The sequence below is a fragment of the Schistocerca americana genome, chromosome 6 (assembly GCF_021461395.2).
Source record: "Schistocerca americana isolate TAMUIC-IGC-003095 chromosome 6, iqSchAmer2.1, whole genome shotgun sequence".
Taxonomy (NCBI): Eukaryota; Metazoa; Arthropoda; class Insecta; order Orthoptera; family Acrididae; genus Schistocerca; species Schistocerca americana.
Genome location: NC_060124.1, coordinates 451,901,628 through 451,919,751, shown reverse-complemented (window position 1 = coordinate 451,919,751; position 18,124 = coordinate 451,901,628). Strand labels below are relative to the sequence as shown.

At 36.5% G+C, this 18,124-nt stretch overlaps 1 protein-coding gene across 1 annotated transcript in view; it reads right to left on the bottom strand.

Moving 5' to 3' along the window:
* Positions 1 to 18,124, bottom strand: part of LOC124619595 (ATP-binding cassette sub-family G member 1-like) — a 341,578-nt gene that overhangs the window by 11,469 nt on the left and 311,985 nt on the right. The window contains exon 8 of the mRNA XM_047146098.1: positions 8,300 to 8,468. Within this exon, the coding sequence (XP_047002054.1) occupies positions 8,300 to 8,468 (169 nt within the window). The remainder of the gene's footprint in view (positions 1 to 8,299; positions 8,469 to 18,124) is intronic.

The window sequence follows — 18,124 nt, the reverse complement described above, 5'->3', positions numbered from 1 at the left end:
CTTTTAGTGATGAAAAAAATAATCACTAGGTGTAATATCAGGGATGGATGCCATACATACGTAATGTTGAACTGTTCCAGAAACTGTGTGACTTGATTTGTGACATGAAGCCGCACACTGTCATAATGAAGTCACCATCCATTCCAAGAAAGTTCTGGTCCTTTCCCAGCAATGTGCTTCTTCAGTTTAGCTAATACTGACATGTAGTCTACTGCTGTAACAGTAGTGCAAGGGAAAACTGTATGCTGCTAAATCATTCCATGAGAATCAGAAAATGTGCTTACCATCACTTTTCCTGCAGATGGAACAACTTTTGCCTTTTTTTAGTGTCGGAGAACCTGGCGATTTCCATACTGTGTTCACTTGTTTTCTGTCAGGATCATAATGATGTGCCCATGATTCATCACCAATTCCAGAAATGCATCCCCTCAATCACCAAAGAGAGACAGCACCTCACAAGTTGTCTCCATTTGCAAAGCCTTTTGTTTGGAGTCAACACACACAACACCCAACGAGCACAGACATGGGACATATGGAGATGATCAACAAAATCATAAAGACACTTGCATATGAAATTTTCAACATCTCACTGAGATTAAGTAATGTTATCTGCCAGTCCTCACAAATAACCACAGCAGTTACATTGACATTAACTTCAGTCACATCAGAAGCCGAAACACCAGTCCCACCTTGGCTTAACACAGACAAGTTGGCCGCATTTGAAGTCTTTGAACCACCTAAACACTTTTGCATGAGGTAGTGCATCTTCACCATATGTTTGCTGCAGATTTTGTAAGTTTCAGTCGCTGTATAGTTTAAACAAACACAGGATTTTATTGCACCATACTGCTCCTCTCACATCACCTCCATTGTTTGATAAGCGAAATGCAATGAGTGTCTAGAGAATAGAGCATTACTACCAACCTACTAATATGCGAGTATGGTGCCTATGGACACCATACATATAAAGCCGCTCTTTTCATACATTCTTGGTACAGATAGGAAACTATCATGGAAGCTACAGGAAAAAGTCAGTCTCAGTCTTTGTTGATCAGCACTTGTATCTACTGTGGCGATCGTATTAGATGTGACCAAATCAGATGGACTCTCCAGCCCAACATTTTGGTAGGAATGCTGCACAAAAATAAAGCAAGAGCCCTATTCTTGGCTTCTTGCCATAGCATCTTATTGTCTTCCTTATTCTACATTAGCTCACATGACTGGACTTTGTTCATTTGGATCCTATCACATAATGACTCAAAGGACACATTATGCTTCTGCGTTAATGTATTCAGTTTCCCCTAAAGAAGTGAGTACTGTTCTGCTTACAATACTGCTGTCATCGTCTCTCAGGTGACTGTCTGAATGTTTGTATACGCCGCAACATATCATGGCAAGTAACTTATGCCGTAGCCTTTCCAATCAGCTGCAAACTGCTCATATGAAATCAGATTTCATCACACCAACTGCCCAATTTGGTTGCAGCTGAGACATAAACAAGTCATGCAGTTATGTCCTCTGGTGCCTCGCTAGGAAAAGAAGACATCAAATCTGCTGCTGCAAGATCAACAGAAGGAGAGGATATACTAAGCAGACTGGGCAACAGTCCAATTCAGCTTTGATTCTCTAGGAAAAGTTAGATACTATTTCATTTTCTTTGTGTTTCAAAAATAAGTCTACTGAGTATTTCTCAAATTATAATTTAGTGACTGCACAAATAATGTCCAAAGACAATCCAAAAATGGAAATGAAATGTTAGTGTAGTGTTTCAGGAAATTATATTACCAACATGAATTACGTGTTGTACATTTTGAGACCTTGCCAAAGCCTTGGCCACAAAATTCTATTTGGAAGTGTTACAGCATTAAAGGCATTGTTATTGAATGGATGAAGCCTTATCTTCATAATGGAAAACAGAGGGTTTCTTTGTTTATTACTGGTAGGAAACTAACATGAGAGTGAGAAACATAACATGTGGATAGATTGCTCCTCAGATTAGCTAAATCAATAGTTATGATACTACTGTCCACAATTTCAAAGTTACATAAATTGATTTACAGTGATTTACATCTACTGAAATAGTAGCATTTCCATATCTAGCAGATAATACTTGCTATAGTGAGAAAACACAGCCCAACAACGTTATTCTACATAGATAAGTTTTAGTATCTATTTTTACAAAGCTATCAGTAAATTTGTGCAGTTACTGGTTAAGAGTAACATTAGTTACATATAATGTATGTTCTGAACTAACCTAATGTCAGTTTCTGTGGCAGTAAATGTATGCTTCTATTCTAAAATTTTCACCAGTTGACATTTAAGATCAAATAAATTGTGCTTAGAAATTTTGTAAATGTAATATTTTATGAATAATTTTCTGCACCTAAATTACATAAAGCAACTGTTGCTAAATAATTATTATTTTCAAATAATTTTATCAAAAATTAAATTTAGAAATGCCTTTTGTGTCAACCTTTCTTTGAGAGAAACTTTTTAACTATCTTCAGTGTCACAATGAACAAGTGTGCAAACTGATGCAGAATCATTAGGAATGGCAGTGAGTGTGGGAAATATCAGCATTATTTTCCTGAGGGATGTTGTAGTACAGCTCACTTCAGAAATGATGCTGGTCACTTCTGGAAATGCAGTAATTGTCACTACCACTATGGACTAATGGTAAAAGTGCAGCTTATCTTGAAACCTTTAGCTGATTTGGCAATACTGCAAGATGCATTAGCAGTTTTATGAGATGCAGTCTGCTGTAGTAATCTTGGCCAGACCAGAGGACTGGATTGCAGCCATGCCTTCCAAATCAGCAAAATGATCCAGAGACAATATTAAGTTTGATACATTCAGCCTGGTTGCTTTCAGACAACCCCAGAAGTTCAGAAACAGGTTGATAGTATGGGGCGTAAGGTGTATGCTAAGTGTACGAAGGAAGATTTTGAGAAGACATTATGGTCTTGTAGTTGAATAGTAGTCATGGGATGACAATCTCAGAACCTTTAATGAACCCTGTGGTAAGTAATTACCAGGTAACTAGGGTTTCCCATCAAAGTCCAGGGTTCAGTGATGTCTCCTGTGATTTGAGTTCTGTGAAGAAAGATATTTTTTAAAAAAAAAAAAAAAAAAAAAAAGAAAGAAAGATTATGAAATAACAGGGACGATGACATCAGGAACATTTATGAGAATGCTAATTTGACCAGTGTGAAGAACATGTCGTTCTTGAAATGTGATGGTAAACATTGAGTGAAGCATTCTGTGGAACATCTTAATGTAGAGTTTAGAAAGTCACACAGGTAAGAAGGTAATACACACATATTTGCAGAACATTAGATAAGTGTTTTCTGTTAAACATTAATAAACTGTTACTAACCTCCTTAATGCCATTCATGCTTATGTTAGTCAAAATTAATAAAAATACATCAGAAAGAAAGCTGCTACTTTGAAATGAGCTGTTGCCTACTCAGTCATAAATGGTCCAGTCACAATAATGTGACCATCAACCTACATTCAATGTCAGCTTGCAATAACAATCCACAGGACAATTCAACAGGTCACACAGCTCAGTGCCAGTAGGCGCTTGGAAACAGTGCAGTCATTGTTGTAATGCAGATATGGAGTAATTCATGGGATATCCAAAAGAACATGATCACTGGCTTTCAAAGGGTGGAAGCATTTCAAAAATCCCTAAGTTTGTAAACTGTTTGCATGATGGCGTAGTTAAAGTATATCATGCATGGCAAAATGGTGCTATCCAAACCTGTGCCAAAGCAACTATGGTGCGCCACAGACCATAGATGACAGGGCTGAATGACAGCTGCGGAGATGTGTACAGGCAAACAGATGTGCAACTATTGAGCAACTGACCATGCAGATGAACCAAGGATCTACCATTGTGTCTCTTCAATGACCATTCAAGGCATGTTGCTGTGCATGGGCCTCCACAGCAGGCTTCTGGTTCATACACCCATGCTGACTGCTGTTCACTGGTGATAAAGGCTGTAATTTGCACACCAATACTGCATCTAGACATCAACTATGTGGTGGCAGGTGGTATTTTCAGACGAATTTCATTTTCTGCTCCATTGGACAGATGGCCCTTGGTGTGTATGGCATGAAACATTTGAAAGTAAACACCCTTCAACAACTGTCAGAAAGGTCCAGGCTGGAGGAGGGAACATTATAGTCTGGGAAATGTTTTGTGGGATTCCTTGTGAGATCTCATCATTATGAAAGGCGCAATGGATCAACACAAGTACATATGTCTCTTTGAGGACCACGTCCACCCCTACATGCAGTTTGTTTTTCCTCAGTATGATGGCATTTACCAGTAGGACAATTCAACATGTTGCACAGCTCACAATGCATGTGCATGGTTCATGTGCATGGTTCAAAGAGCACCAGGATGAGTTTACCATACTCCCTGGCCACCAAACTCCCCAGATTTAAACCTAATCAAGAATCTGTGTGACAACATTGAGATGTGTTATTCAAGCCAAGGATCCTCAACTGAGAAACTTAATGCATCTGGCCGTGGCACTGGAGCTGACATGGCTCCATACCCCAGTCAATAACTTCTAGATCATCAGTGACACTCTGATTGGTAGCTTAAGATCTGCTTATTACTTCAGTGTTTTTCAAATAAAGTAGTTATCAACATCTTTACTGATGCCTGTTTACAGTAAATTACTACTTGCTGTGCAGTTCTGCAGTGAACGCAGCTACTTTCCACGCATTTAACAGAACTTCTGAATCCCTGAATCCAAACATTCAAATAATTTGCAGAAACAGTGGCTCCCATCGTACATTTTTAATTTTCTTTTCAACAGGTTATGATTCTCAGATATTTCTTTGTTACATGGCAGCTCATTGAATATCTTTACTGTGGAGTACATGAATCCACTCACACCTTTAGGCAAGCAGGCAAAGTCTAAATGAAAACTATTTTTTGTCTTGTACAGTGATTGTGTAGTTCACAGTTCTGCTGAAGTGGATTTTTATTAAGACCAACAAGACAATTTAGGTGTAAATATACTGGTAGGGAGTGTGACAATCACAAGATCCTTAAAAAGGCTTTTATAAGATGTACAGTTGTCTACTTTACACAATATTCTCACTGCTCACTTTTGCTGAATAAACATTTTATTTATTTGATGCACATTACCCCAGAAGGTAATTCCATAAACAACAGGGGGCATACAGTTGCAAAATATGCCAATCCTCACCTTTAGATCAATACAATGAGAGATACTGCTACAGACAAAACACACTGAACTCAGCTTCTCAATTAGTTTACCTACGTATTAGCTCTGTTTTAACTTGTTATCCAACTAGATGCCAAGGAATTTTATACAAAGCGCTTCTTTTAGTGTGTGACTATTAATGTCTACTTCTGGTGTTAGCAGGCTATTTCCATTTCTTTGAAATTACATGATACAAGTCTTTGTGAGATTAAGACTTCAACTATTAGCTGCAAACCAATTTTATGCCTTATCAACTATCATCTGAACTCTGTTTGGAAAGATTGAGTTTGGACCCCTCATTAATATGCTTGTGTCATCAGTGAACATTACAGTTTCTGGGCTAGAAGGTTAAGAACATGAGTGGTGTCAGTAATGATTAGATTAGACAATAGAAAATTTGGAATGGACTAACAGCAATGAAATGAATTAGAATAGACTGCCATTGACCACATAGAGGGTTCATTGTTTTAGAAAGTTACATTCATTTAATCTTCTAATCCAGATTAAACAAAGTTTGAAAACTGCAAGAGTCTTTAGTTTCAAATTCAGATTCTTTATTTTCATTGACCATATGTAGTGGAACAGGTTTTTCACTGATGACACGATACAATAGAAATCACTATATTAGTTATATTAGTTAATGTTCACATTACATGCACAAGTCATTTATCATACGTGAACTAGCTTTACAGAATTGCAATCATAATCTTAAAACTCAATTACTACACTACAAGTGTAATATCCAAGAATTCTCTTAAACTGTAGAATGGACTGTCTTGAAGTGCAGTGCTATGTGTGGTGTAATGCAATGCTCAAGTGATTATTATTTTTTAGTGATTATCTTTGGTGCAGTTGCTGACTTATGTTTTCTCTTTGTTTTTATATATATGTTCTGCTGTTGAATGCACATTGTAATGGAGTCATATGAGTTACAGTTTACTTTTTTAACCTCAACGTGATTTCTGACAGTCACTCATGTGGAAATCAACAATCACTAATGTTTCATATTGTGTTGCATCAGCTGAGTGACGGATCTTCTGTGTCCCAATTGAACATAACTCCACAATCTCAGCTTATCAACACACTGAAATGCATCTTTGTAGTACCTGAAGTACAGTTTCTATGCTATACTATCAATGCACATGGCATAAGATGACCGCAAGGAAAAGTAGAAGCTATACTTAATTTTCTGCAGCCTATGACAGTTACAGAATTACAATGATATCTTGGTGTAATCAGTTTTTACCATTGATTTGTTCACACTCATGCCCTCCTGGCTGCACCACTGAATAAACTCTTTCATGGTTTACCGAAGCCGAAAGATGAACTCCAGTGGAATAGTGAGGCCAAGTTGGCATTTACCAAGCTGAAGACTGCCATCCCGGAAGCTACATTGTTCACACACCCAGTTGAACAAGCACCTCTCGCCCTAATGATCTAAATACCTGCCAGTGTTATCTGTGCTGTAATGCTACATGTTAGTGATTACTATTTTTTAATCATTATCTTTGGCGCAGTCACTGACTTATGTTTTCTCTTTTATTTTATTCTGTTGCTGGATGTGCTCTATAACAGAGTCATATGAGTTACGGTTTAGTTTTTATGTTGCAATAAAGTGAATTCATTTTGCCCCACCAGGTACACAAGAACAAAAAGAAAGACTACTAAACATGTAAGCTTTTGGTTAGAAGACCTTCTTCTGAAATAAACAACATACCCATACGAATTTCCACAAACACAGCTCACATTCTGAGTTTGGGTGAATGTGTGTCTCTATGATCTCTATTTCAGAAGAAGACCTTGGGGCCAAAACTTACATGTTTATTAGTCTTTTTGTTGCGTCTGCCTGCAACTCAACATTTCCGCTATATGGCGAGTAGTGATCTATCCTTTTCATAATATTGTCATTACACCATACTGGATTTTCCACTTTTAACCAGTTATACAACTTAATTTTAAAATTACTAAGAGGTGTGTTGAGTGAGAATGTGGCAATTTACTAAGAAATTTCAAACTGTTCACTTTGTGAGCATTGCCTGTTTCTGTCAGCCTGTGCCTAGCATTGTCAGCACTATTTTTGTTCCTAGTGTCATGACAGATTATATTCTCTTTGGTGTTATGTTGTTTTTAGTATATATCAATTGTGCTTAGGTATAAAGATTCATCACTGTCAATATATTCTTAGTGAATAGAGGACATCAGTGTTCCCTTGGACAAACCTTTCACATTATTCATAGCATCTTTGGCTCAATGTGTAGTACATCACTGACATGACATGAGTGATATTGAAAAAGTCTAAAGTAAGTTGTCCTAAGATATTTAGTACTCACTAGATCGGATATTTTCCATGTGAAACGGGACACCCATGATATCTTTTTGCAGACATGGTTAATGTGAGGTTCCCAGTTTAGTTTGAAATCAATTTGTGTTCCAAGCAGTTTTACAGAGTCTGATGGTGACTTTTCTCTGGATTACACTGTAGTTTGTTACATGAGAACCAGTTTAGTGTTATGGAGAGAGTATCCTGTGATTTCTGATGTAACCTTGACATATCTCCATCTGTGGAGATTAAAGCTGTATTGTCTGCATAGCAGATGACTCACTGAAGCCAAATATAGTGTGGCAAACTGTTAATTGCAACAATGAAGAAGAATGGTCTAAGGACAGAGCCCTGAGTCACACCAAACATGATTTGCTTCAAGTAACAATGCCTATTTTGAATTGACACAAACAGTCTTTTGTTATTTAGATAAGAATTAATTATTTGTAATACAGTGCTATTTATTCCACAACACTGCAGTTTAGCTAGTAAAGCACATGAAAAGAAAACAACTTTGTTGATACATTACAGATTTTGAAGCTTTGTTTTGAAGAGTAATCAAGTGAATGTATAAATATGACAAATTAATGATGGAAGAATATCCATATCTCATGCTTTCATTTGTTGCATGTTGGGATTTTGTTTCATTATACAAGCGAATTTTGCAGATGGAACATGCATATCTATCTGTTTCAAATGATTTTCCATTGTTTATTTTAATATGTCTACTTACATGTTAAACTCATGGTCGAGAAAGCTGTAAACTGGATGAACATAAGGCAGAAATACAAAAAGCTGAAATTATTTAGTGTATGTCCAGCATCATTTCCAATTCCAAAGAACAAAGTTCCAATGAGAAAACCAATTACAATGTGCAACATCAGCCTCATCCGTGTAAGACTCTGCAAGAGAGAAAAACTTAAATCAGACACTATTATCTTACATAACCCCATATGTGATTATCATCAGTCAGTGGTGTTTTCTCCACAATATGCTGTCCTCAGTGAGTTCTTCATAAACACTGATTGCATGGTGAATACAGATAATTATATATCTATTCGGAACATATTGTTAATGAACCATATTAATCAGAAACAGAGCTAGCTTTCAAAATGTGTACATATATGGTTGTACCATTGTGACCACCTTTGTGTGAACCATTTACAAGAGATTTATACTGCATATACAAATTCAGTAAACTATTTTTAACTGTTGAAAATGATGAAGCAGACTCTTCAAACTTTCACCAAATTTTATGTTGGTAATAAATCATGCAAAACAAATTTATGCTGGGATAGAATTGCAGTTTATTCATTTCAGAGTAATTTATTTATTAAGACAACTCAGAAATTGTGTACCTGAAACATACATCAGATCATCTTATTTTGCATTTTTTCAGAGTATAATATCCTATGGCATTATCTTGTGGGGTAACTGTAGTCATATACATGACATCCTATTATTGCAGAAGAAAGCCATTAGGATAATTACAAATTCTTCACATAAGGCTCACTGCAAACCCTTATTTACTAAACAAAAAATTATGACTGTAATAAACCTCTATATATACAATGTCTTAATCTTTACGAAGAAGAACCTACAAGATGTGAAACGTAGAGAAAATGTACATTGTTACAACACAAGAAGCATCAAACACATATACACGCCTTACCACAGACTATCAAAATCAATAAATAGCTATGAAGTCACAGGGCACAAGCTATTTAATAAGCTGCCACATGCCATACAGGATCTTCCTAAACATACATTCAAAGAAAGACTGCATGAATGGTTTATTGCCCACCCGTTCTATGATATCAATGAATTCTTCAACTGTAAAATGCAGTAATCCAACAGATGACCCACTGTACATTTATTGTAATATAAGCTAAAATATTTCAGTAGTCAATACCTTATCACACTGTATTATAAATTGTAACTTCATTTGACGTTGTCAATTGCTGTAATGGCCTAAAGACAATAAAATCTTTATTATTATTATTATAGTAATTCACACAAAACAGAACTGCTATGAAAATTCCTATAAATAAAACAGTTCTCCAGATGAAGTTTCCACTTTACCTATGTTACTACATAACAGGAACCAACACAACAAAAACAAAATTGCATTGACACTAATACATCCTCTGTTGCAGTTTGAGAGCATTTCACCTTGCCCTCATACAACCACAGTGAAATTCGATAATAAAATGAAACATCTGTAGCCATCATTTTGATGTTTTTTTTTTATTATACTGAAACCAGTTTTGATGACTCAATACTCCATCTACAGGCCTGTGTGCACAATCAGTAATAATAGCATCATCAACTTACCTCCCACACAAATATAAAGACATATTAAAGACAAAGTAGGAATCAAGGACAACACTATAGAATGGGATTTTGCAGTAATCATTTGATAAAAACCAACAGATACATTCACTGTCACATACCTAATACAGAACTATACATACATAGTATAAGAAACAAATTTCTACTCTATATATCATACAAATGTACTATTTATTAATAAAATCATTAACTAAATATTGCATGATTAAAAACTGGTCAGTTAGATGATACATTAAACTGCAAAATCCTGAAGTAACCTACCAGTCTACAACAGTAAGTTTAGAAAATAATGGAAAATGGAAAATGGATAAAATAAACAACAAAAACATGAGAAATAAGTAAACCAAAGTAATATGCATCCATGTGCAAGCAGTCCTTGTAAAAGGATAGCATAAACAATATCTAACTAGCAATAGAGATAAAGCTATACCCGCCAGGTTAGCCGAGAGCGCTAATGTGCTGCTTCCTGGACTAGGGTAGGTGCGCCGGCCCCGGATCAAAACTGAATGGCGGCTTAACGATGAGGGGTGGTTTTTAGGCAGTTTTCCACATCCCCCTAGGTAAATACTGGGCTGGTCCCCACATCCCACCTCAGTTACATGACTCACAGACATCTGAAACACGTCCACACACTACACTAGACACAGACAGCTGCTGGGGTACACTGACTCCATCCATGGAGAGGGGGGGGGGGGTACAGGGTGGCAGCAGGAAGGGCATCCAGCCACCCCTTCAAATTAAGCTTGCCATGTCTGATTGCAACCACGTTGACCCTGCGAAAACTGCGGGCCAAAGGCGAAAGCAAAGGAAGAATAGAGACAAAAGCGATCAAAATGGCAGTACAAACATATCTACATGCCACATCGATGTTGTAAACTGCTGAAGTGAAAAGCATATATGGACATATTCATGCCATATGCATAAAGTGAAGGTCCAAGTACATGTCAAAAGATCAAATATGGAGAACCACAAAATGTCATACCATAAACAGAATATTCAAAACCCAAGATAAAGTTCAGGATGAAAAACAAATATGCATCTATGTGCAAGTTGAACTTGTAGAAGGACAGCATCAACAAAATGTTAGTGTCAATATAGGTAACACTACCAAAATAACAATATAAATGTACCTATGTGTCATGTCAAAGTTATAAAACACAGAGGTGCAAACCATAGAGTAGTAACTGACTTCATTCTATGCACGCTTGTATCAATTTGAAAGTTGCTTGTATGCAACAGGTGTCAATAACATCATTAAAAGCAATAAATATCTGTCTTTTGAAAACAGATTTCTTGTCATTATGGGGAAATAACACTGGGCAGAGAAGAGGCCTCTTTTGTAAACCTCACAGCTACATACACAATGCTTCACAAAACATATTGCCTAAATTTCATAGGCATTTTAAAGAGCTCAGTGTAGCTTTGTATTAAATGAGAACGTTTTCCAAATACAATAATTCCAAACAAGGTACGTAGTCCTTTTTAAAGAAGAGTTACAAATATCTTCAGATGTTAAGAATTTGCAGTTGGCAGCCCTAAGATACCAGCTGAAATTATGGTAGCAACGAAAACCTACATCTACAACACATGTTAACACTGCTGTTGCTGCTAGAAATGATAAAGGGGAAGTTGCTGTGAATATATATGACTGGCTAATTGTCATGAATAGTAATGCTCACAAAGTGCCTCACATAACTAAATATATCCACTTTGAGTTCATCGTTAGTGACAAAGGAAGTGTACATTACAAAATAGACATTGACAGAAATGAGTTTGTGTACTGCAAGTTTTCCAGAGAAAATGGACCTGTTGCATTTCCTGTTGCAGTAATTCTAGTAGGCATGACAAGACAATGAAAAGATTATCTTTTTAAAAACATCAGAACCTATTGCAAAGAGGAATAAAAAGACATTCTATGTCCCGAAGTAGAATGAGAACCTAAATCAGAACCTCAAGTCAGGGACAATGAGGATTCTAAGGAAGAACCTGTCCACCAGATATTCCAGAACCACAGAAGAAGATGCGAAAGTGCTGTTTGTGAATTACCTGTACCTGCTTCAGACACAACTATTTTGTAGGTAGAAAATCAATTCCTTTGACATCCATAAAATATGTGATCTCGGATACCTATTTTTGAAAGGTTCCCTGAAATCAAAATTTTAGGTGGTTTTGACCCGTTAAAGATTTCAAAATCAAATTTCGTCTAAAAGATGCCATAACACAGAATAAAAATACCAATGTTCTGCCTTAAAAAATGCTGAGCAGGGTATGCTAATTTTTCTCAGTTAGGGGCCACTTTATTTTGTTTTAAATTTTTTACCCTATAATGTGCTGTAGGTCCCAAGGAGTTAACCACTTAATGTGTAACATTAACTTTAAAAAGTCTGTTCCATTCGACAAAGGACATTTTAAGGGTAACATATAAGCAGAATCTGTTTCTCAAATATGTCAAATTAAACAATGATAATAAAGTAAAACTTAAATGTAATATCTCAAAACACATATTTTTCATCATCAGTATTCAAAGTTGTCAGTAACGTCAAAGGTGAAAAACCCGATGTGTATCCAGTGTTGTACCAAAACTTAGATACCAATGAAAAATCGTATAATACCTAATAATGTGTCTGTAATCCACTAATCCTATCCAGGTAAAGCAACCAACAACAATACAGTCATGATATGTGGAGATAATACTTATGTCATAAAAGAAACATGGAAGACCTGTATGAAACCATCATACACTACTGGGTTACATCACAAAATGTGTAATGGTGTAGGCCAATCCCTTACATGCACCTCTGTACAACTTGTGTATCCAGGTAAAAACCAGTCAATAACATATTATAATGTCAGCATCTCAGCATTTTATAACTTTGACATGATATATAGTCACATTTATATCATCATTTTGATAGCTTCATTTCTATTGACACTTAAGATTTTGTTGCTGCTGTCCTTTTGCAAGGTAAACTTGCACATGGATGGATATATGTTTTTAATCTTGAACTTTATCTTGGGTTTTGTACATTCTGTGTATGGTATGACGTTGGTGGTTTTCTACATTTGGTCTTTCGACACGTTCTTGGATTTCATTTTATGCATATGACATAAATATGGTCATATACAGTTTTCAGCTCAGCATTTTATAACTTTGACATGATGTGTGGATATATTTATATTGTCATTTTGATAGCTTTACTTGTACGGACACTTAGATATTGTTGATGCTATCCTTTCACAAGGACTGCTTGCACACAGATGCATATTACATTGGTTTACTTATTTCTGAAGCTATTGTAGTTTATTTCAGTCTTCTATCATTTTCTACACTTATTTTTGTAGACTGGTACGTTATTCCAGGATTTCTCTGTTTAGTGTACCACCTAACTGACCAATTTTTAATCATGAAATATTTAGCTAATTCTGTTATTAATAAAAATAGAGAATTGTTTGACGTTATTAATAAATAATACATTTGTACTATATACAGAGCAGAAATTTGTCATCAAGCAATTGAAAATCTAAGATGGAATGTAACAGTTTGTTATGGTATACTGTGTATATACAATTCTACTTTGCGTATGTGATAATGACTGTATCTGTCGATTTTTATCAAATGATTACTGTAAATTCAATTCTATAGTATTGTCCTCGATTTTTATTCTGTCTTTGTATTTGCATGGTTGGTAAGTTGATGATGCTGTCATTACTGTTTATGCATATAGGCCTGTAGATGGAGTACTAAATCACCAAAACTTGTTGCAATATAATAAAATAATATAAAAATGACAGTTTCAGGTAGTTCATTGTATTATGTAAGTGAAAGGCCAAAGTCCCAAAGACTATCAATCACAAGAATGGACATACAAAAACAATAACATTCAGTGAACAGGTTGTGAAATTGTGATGAAAATAATAACAATATTATGAAAAATTTACATGCTTTCAAAAACTCTTCTCTAACATTATAACAGTCATGTCTCATTGAATTTCCATCAAACCAGAAAATAAAAATCTGAGCACAACCTTGTATCAAAGTGACTGACCTTATAATAGTAACTGACTCCGTAATACACACAGGGCTGTATTTAGGGAGGGGGAGGGAAGAGGGGGGAGGGGCAAACTGGGCAACTGTCCAGGGTGGCAGGTTTTAAGGTTTTAGGGGCGGCAATATTTATAGAAAATTGTATAAAAACCATGGGCATCAAAAACTTCCTATAATTTAAATCTCCCTCTCACTGAGGAATGTTAGCTGGCAAAAATGCCAAAGTATGTTACTTAGTGACATTTATTCTCGATACTATTAGCACAGGTACGAGATAGTCTGATACAGTGATGTTAGTTTTTCCTTCTTACAGCTTATGAGAGGGCATTCTTACATGTTTAATTTTCAGCCAATAATTATGTTACAATGTGGTTAAAATGGTTAAGGTTCATCCACACAAGCATTCTTAACTTTGTTAAAAACTCTTAACAAAAAATACTCACATACATTTTTTTCTGTTCATAAACATGTACATTTGAAAATTTCTGGACATCTCTTATAAGCAGAATTTTTTAACATCTGTGAGTCGTATGATGAATTAACTTTTCATTGTGTTTCATTTAATTTTTTTACATCTCATATGCACCTATAACATGAGAGTGTAGTATATGCACTCTGTATGATTTCCACGCAGACAACTGCATACAGTTTGCTTTAGTTCATTAAATCAAATGGCAAGTTGCTTCTGATGCGATTCATACCATGTCATTGATGAATGGTGCTTTGTGATATTTTGATAAACACTGAAGAAAACGACAGGAAGAAAGCACTAAGTGGTGCCCAGCAATTGGAATCAGTAGACATGGGTGTAGCCACTGTTCTGAAGTTATACAGTTTTTTAGTAGGAATCTTGGAAGAAATAATAATTAGATATGAAGTTTTCAAGAACCTAGGACAGAAAAAATTGGGATCCTTTTGTAATAGTGCTGTAATTCAACAATGTGAGGTTCAGGAAAGCAACAAAATAAGAAAAACAAAAAATTCTTTGATGAATCTGGTTCAGACATTGAAAAAACTAATAAACCAAATGATATGCAGATATCTTTCCTTTTGATTTTGGATAAATTACAGGACTCAACAAGGGAGTTTCTTCTTATAAGGACTTCAGTAAGCCATCTATGTTTTCGTCAGACCTGAAAAAGCTAAGTCCACTCAAAATCCAGCAAGCATCATCCAGTTTTCGGCAAGTCAACAGTTCAGATCTTGAAAACACGGCATTTATACTTGAATGTTTACACATCAAAAACTATATCTCTGATGTGAAGATTAAAAATGAGTTACACTCTCTTCCAGTACTATGCAACAAGCTAAAAGGTAGCAACTTTGAGAATGTGTACCCAGGTAAGAACATAGTTCTTCAAATATATTTCAGGAACCCTGCTTCCAATAGCTCAACAGAAAGGTCATTTTCCAGTGTAAGAGCATAAGTACTTATTTAAGGACATCACAAAAACATGATCATCATAGTTATCTTGGTGTCCTTGCTATTGAATCACATTTGAAAATGAAACTGGACTTCAAAGAAATCATAAACTTGTTTGCAAATGACAGGGCAAAGAAAAATCTCTTTGTATTTAAATAATCAGTGTTTTGCTCCCAGGTACCTTTCTGAAAATTATGCAAATTGTTTGCATTTATATTTATTGTTTGGCATGTTATTAAGTTTTTCTTTTTGTTATTTTTAGAAAAGCACAGTTTCAGGTTTGCAACTCATAGTTAAGTATTACACAGTTACACAGACAAAAAAAAAAACATGCCCACATGTTAGGCAAATTTTAGTAAATATTTGTGTTTCAAATCCAGGAGGGGGGCAGCAGAGCCTAAACTTGTGTGTGTGTGTGTGTGTGTGTGTGTGTGTGTGTGTGTAATGTGTTTCTGGATTCTTAAGCACTTAGCTATTCTTCCATTTATTACTTAACTATCACTCTTTTTATATAATTGTTATTCTTGCTACAATTACTTTCTTAAGCTACAATTTAGTTAGCTTTAAAACCTGTTAATGCTCTGTGCATTCCTTCAGGTGGTGATCTTGTACAAGAAAAATCCAATCCCTCAGCATGTTTGAAACTGCAGAAGTTAGGTATCAGATCTACAGTACACACAGAATATAATTACACTGTTAACCAATCCCACATTACTGAAGAAAGGATAATCTACAGTCCACACTGTGTAAATATAGTGAGAATTACTTATTCATCTTTTGAGATTTTACAGCTGAACACATGACATGAATGAGCTAAAATTTTCCAGATGACAGAACATGCTACCACTTATTTCCACATACCTCTGCCTGCCAACTTGAGATCTTAGTACAAAATTAATCATTTGGTTGCTCCACTGCTCCAATGATTCTTAAATAAGCCTCCTTCAGCATCTAATAACAGACATTCCAGGATGGAATAACAACAATATGGAAAGGACTGATTGCTATTCACCACATAGAGGAGTTGTTGGGTCACAGACAGGTAGATTGCAAAAGTAAGCTAGAAACATTAAACAATGGAAAATCCAGGATGGAATGTAACAATATGAGAATGAAAGTTACTACTCACCATATACTGGAGATGCTCAGTTGCAGATAGGCACAACATAAGACTCTCACAATTATAGCTTTCAGCTGTTAAGGCCTTTGTCAACAAAAGAGAGTGTGGTTTCAGTTGCCTAAGACTGCAGTCATGTGTGTGAGTTGTGTTTGCGTATGTGTGTGTGTGTGTGTGTGTGTGTGTGTGTGTGTGTGTGTGTGTGTGTGTGTGTGCGTATGTCTGTCTATTGTTCATGAAGGCCTTAATGGCTGAAAGCTATAATTGTGAGAGTCTTTTTGTTGTGCCTATCTGCAATTCAGCATCTCTGCTACATGGTGATTAGCGATTTTCCTTCTCATAATATTGTTAAGCTAGAAATATTTCAGCTTTCAAAAAAAAAATCCTTCTTCTGAAGCAAAAAAGACATACAACCACAATTCACACACACACACACACACACACACACACACACACACACACACATGGTCACTGTCATGTTGGAGTGCTACTATCAGGAGATGACTGGCCACATCTGTGTGAGTTATGATTGTGTGAATGTGTGTGAGTTTTCTACTTCTGAAGAAGAACTTTGTTCAAAAGCTGAAATACTTCTTGACTTCTTTTTCATTGTGCCTGTCTGTGACTCAGTGCCTCTTTCATGAGGTGAGTAGCAATCTATTCTTTATATATTGCTGTTATTTGAAGGGCAAGTTCCCATCTCCGGAGTTCTGATAGGTTGGTGTCAGTGGAAAGTATCCAGATAACCCGGACGGTGTAACACTGTGCCAAGATGCGCTGGCCATGCACCAAGGAGTTCTTCTTCACTGTGAGTCCAGATCAGATTTATTAATGACATCTTCATGATCTGGACTCACAGTGAAGAAAAACTCCAGAATTTCCTCTCCAACCTCAACTCCTTTGGTTTCATCAGATTCACCTGGTCCTACTCAAAACCCATGCCACTTTCCTTGATGTTGACCTCCATCTGTCCAATGGCCAGCTTCACACATCTGTCCACATCACACCCACCAACAAGCAACAGTACCTCCATTATGACAGCTGCCACCCGTTCCATATCAAACGGTCCCTTCCCTACAGCTTAGGTCTTCGTGGCAAACAAATGTGCTCCAGTTCTGAATCCCTGAACCATTACACCAACAACCTGAAAACAGATTTTGCATCCCGCAACTACCCTCCCAACCTGGTACAGAAGCAAATGACCAGAACCACTTCCTCATCCCCTCAAACCCACAACCTACCACAGAAGAACCCCAAAAGTGCTCCACTTGTGACAGGATACTTTCCGGGACTGGATCAGACTGAATGTGGCTCTCCAGCAGTGATACAACTTCCTCAAATCCTGTCCTGAAATGAGATCCATCCTTCATGAAATCCTCCCCACTCCACCAAGAGTGTCTTTCCGCCATCCACCTAACCTTCGTAACCTCTTCGTTCACCCCTAGGAAATCCTCAAACCACCTTCACTACCCTCTGGCTCCTACCCTTGTAACTGCCCCCTGTGTAAAACGTGTCCCATGCACCCTCCCACCACCACCACCACCTACTCCAGTCCTGTAACCCAGAAGGTGTACACGATCAAAGTGATTTACCAGCTGACCTGCCTACACTGTGAAGCCTT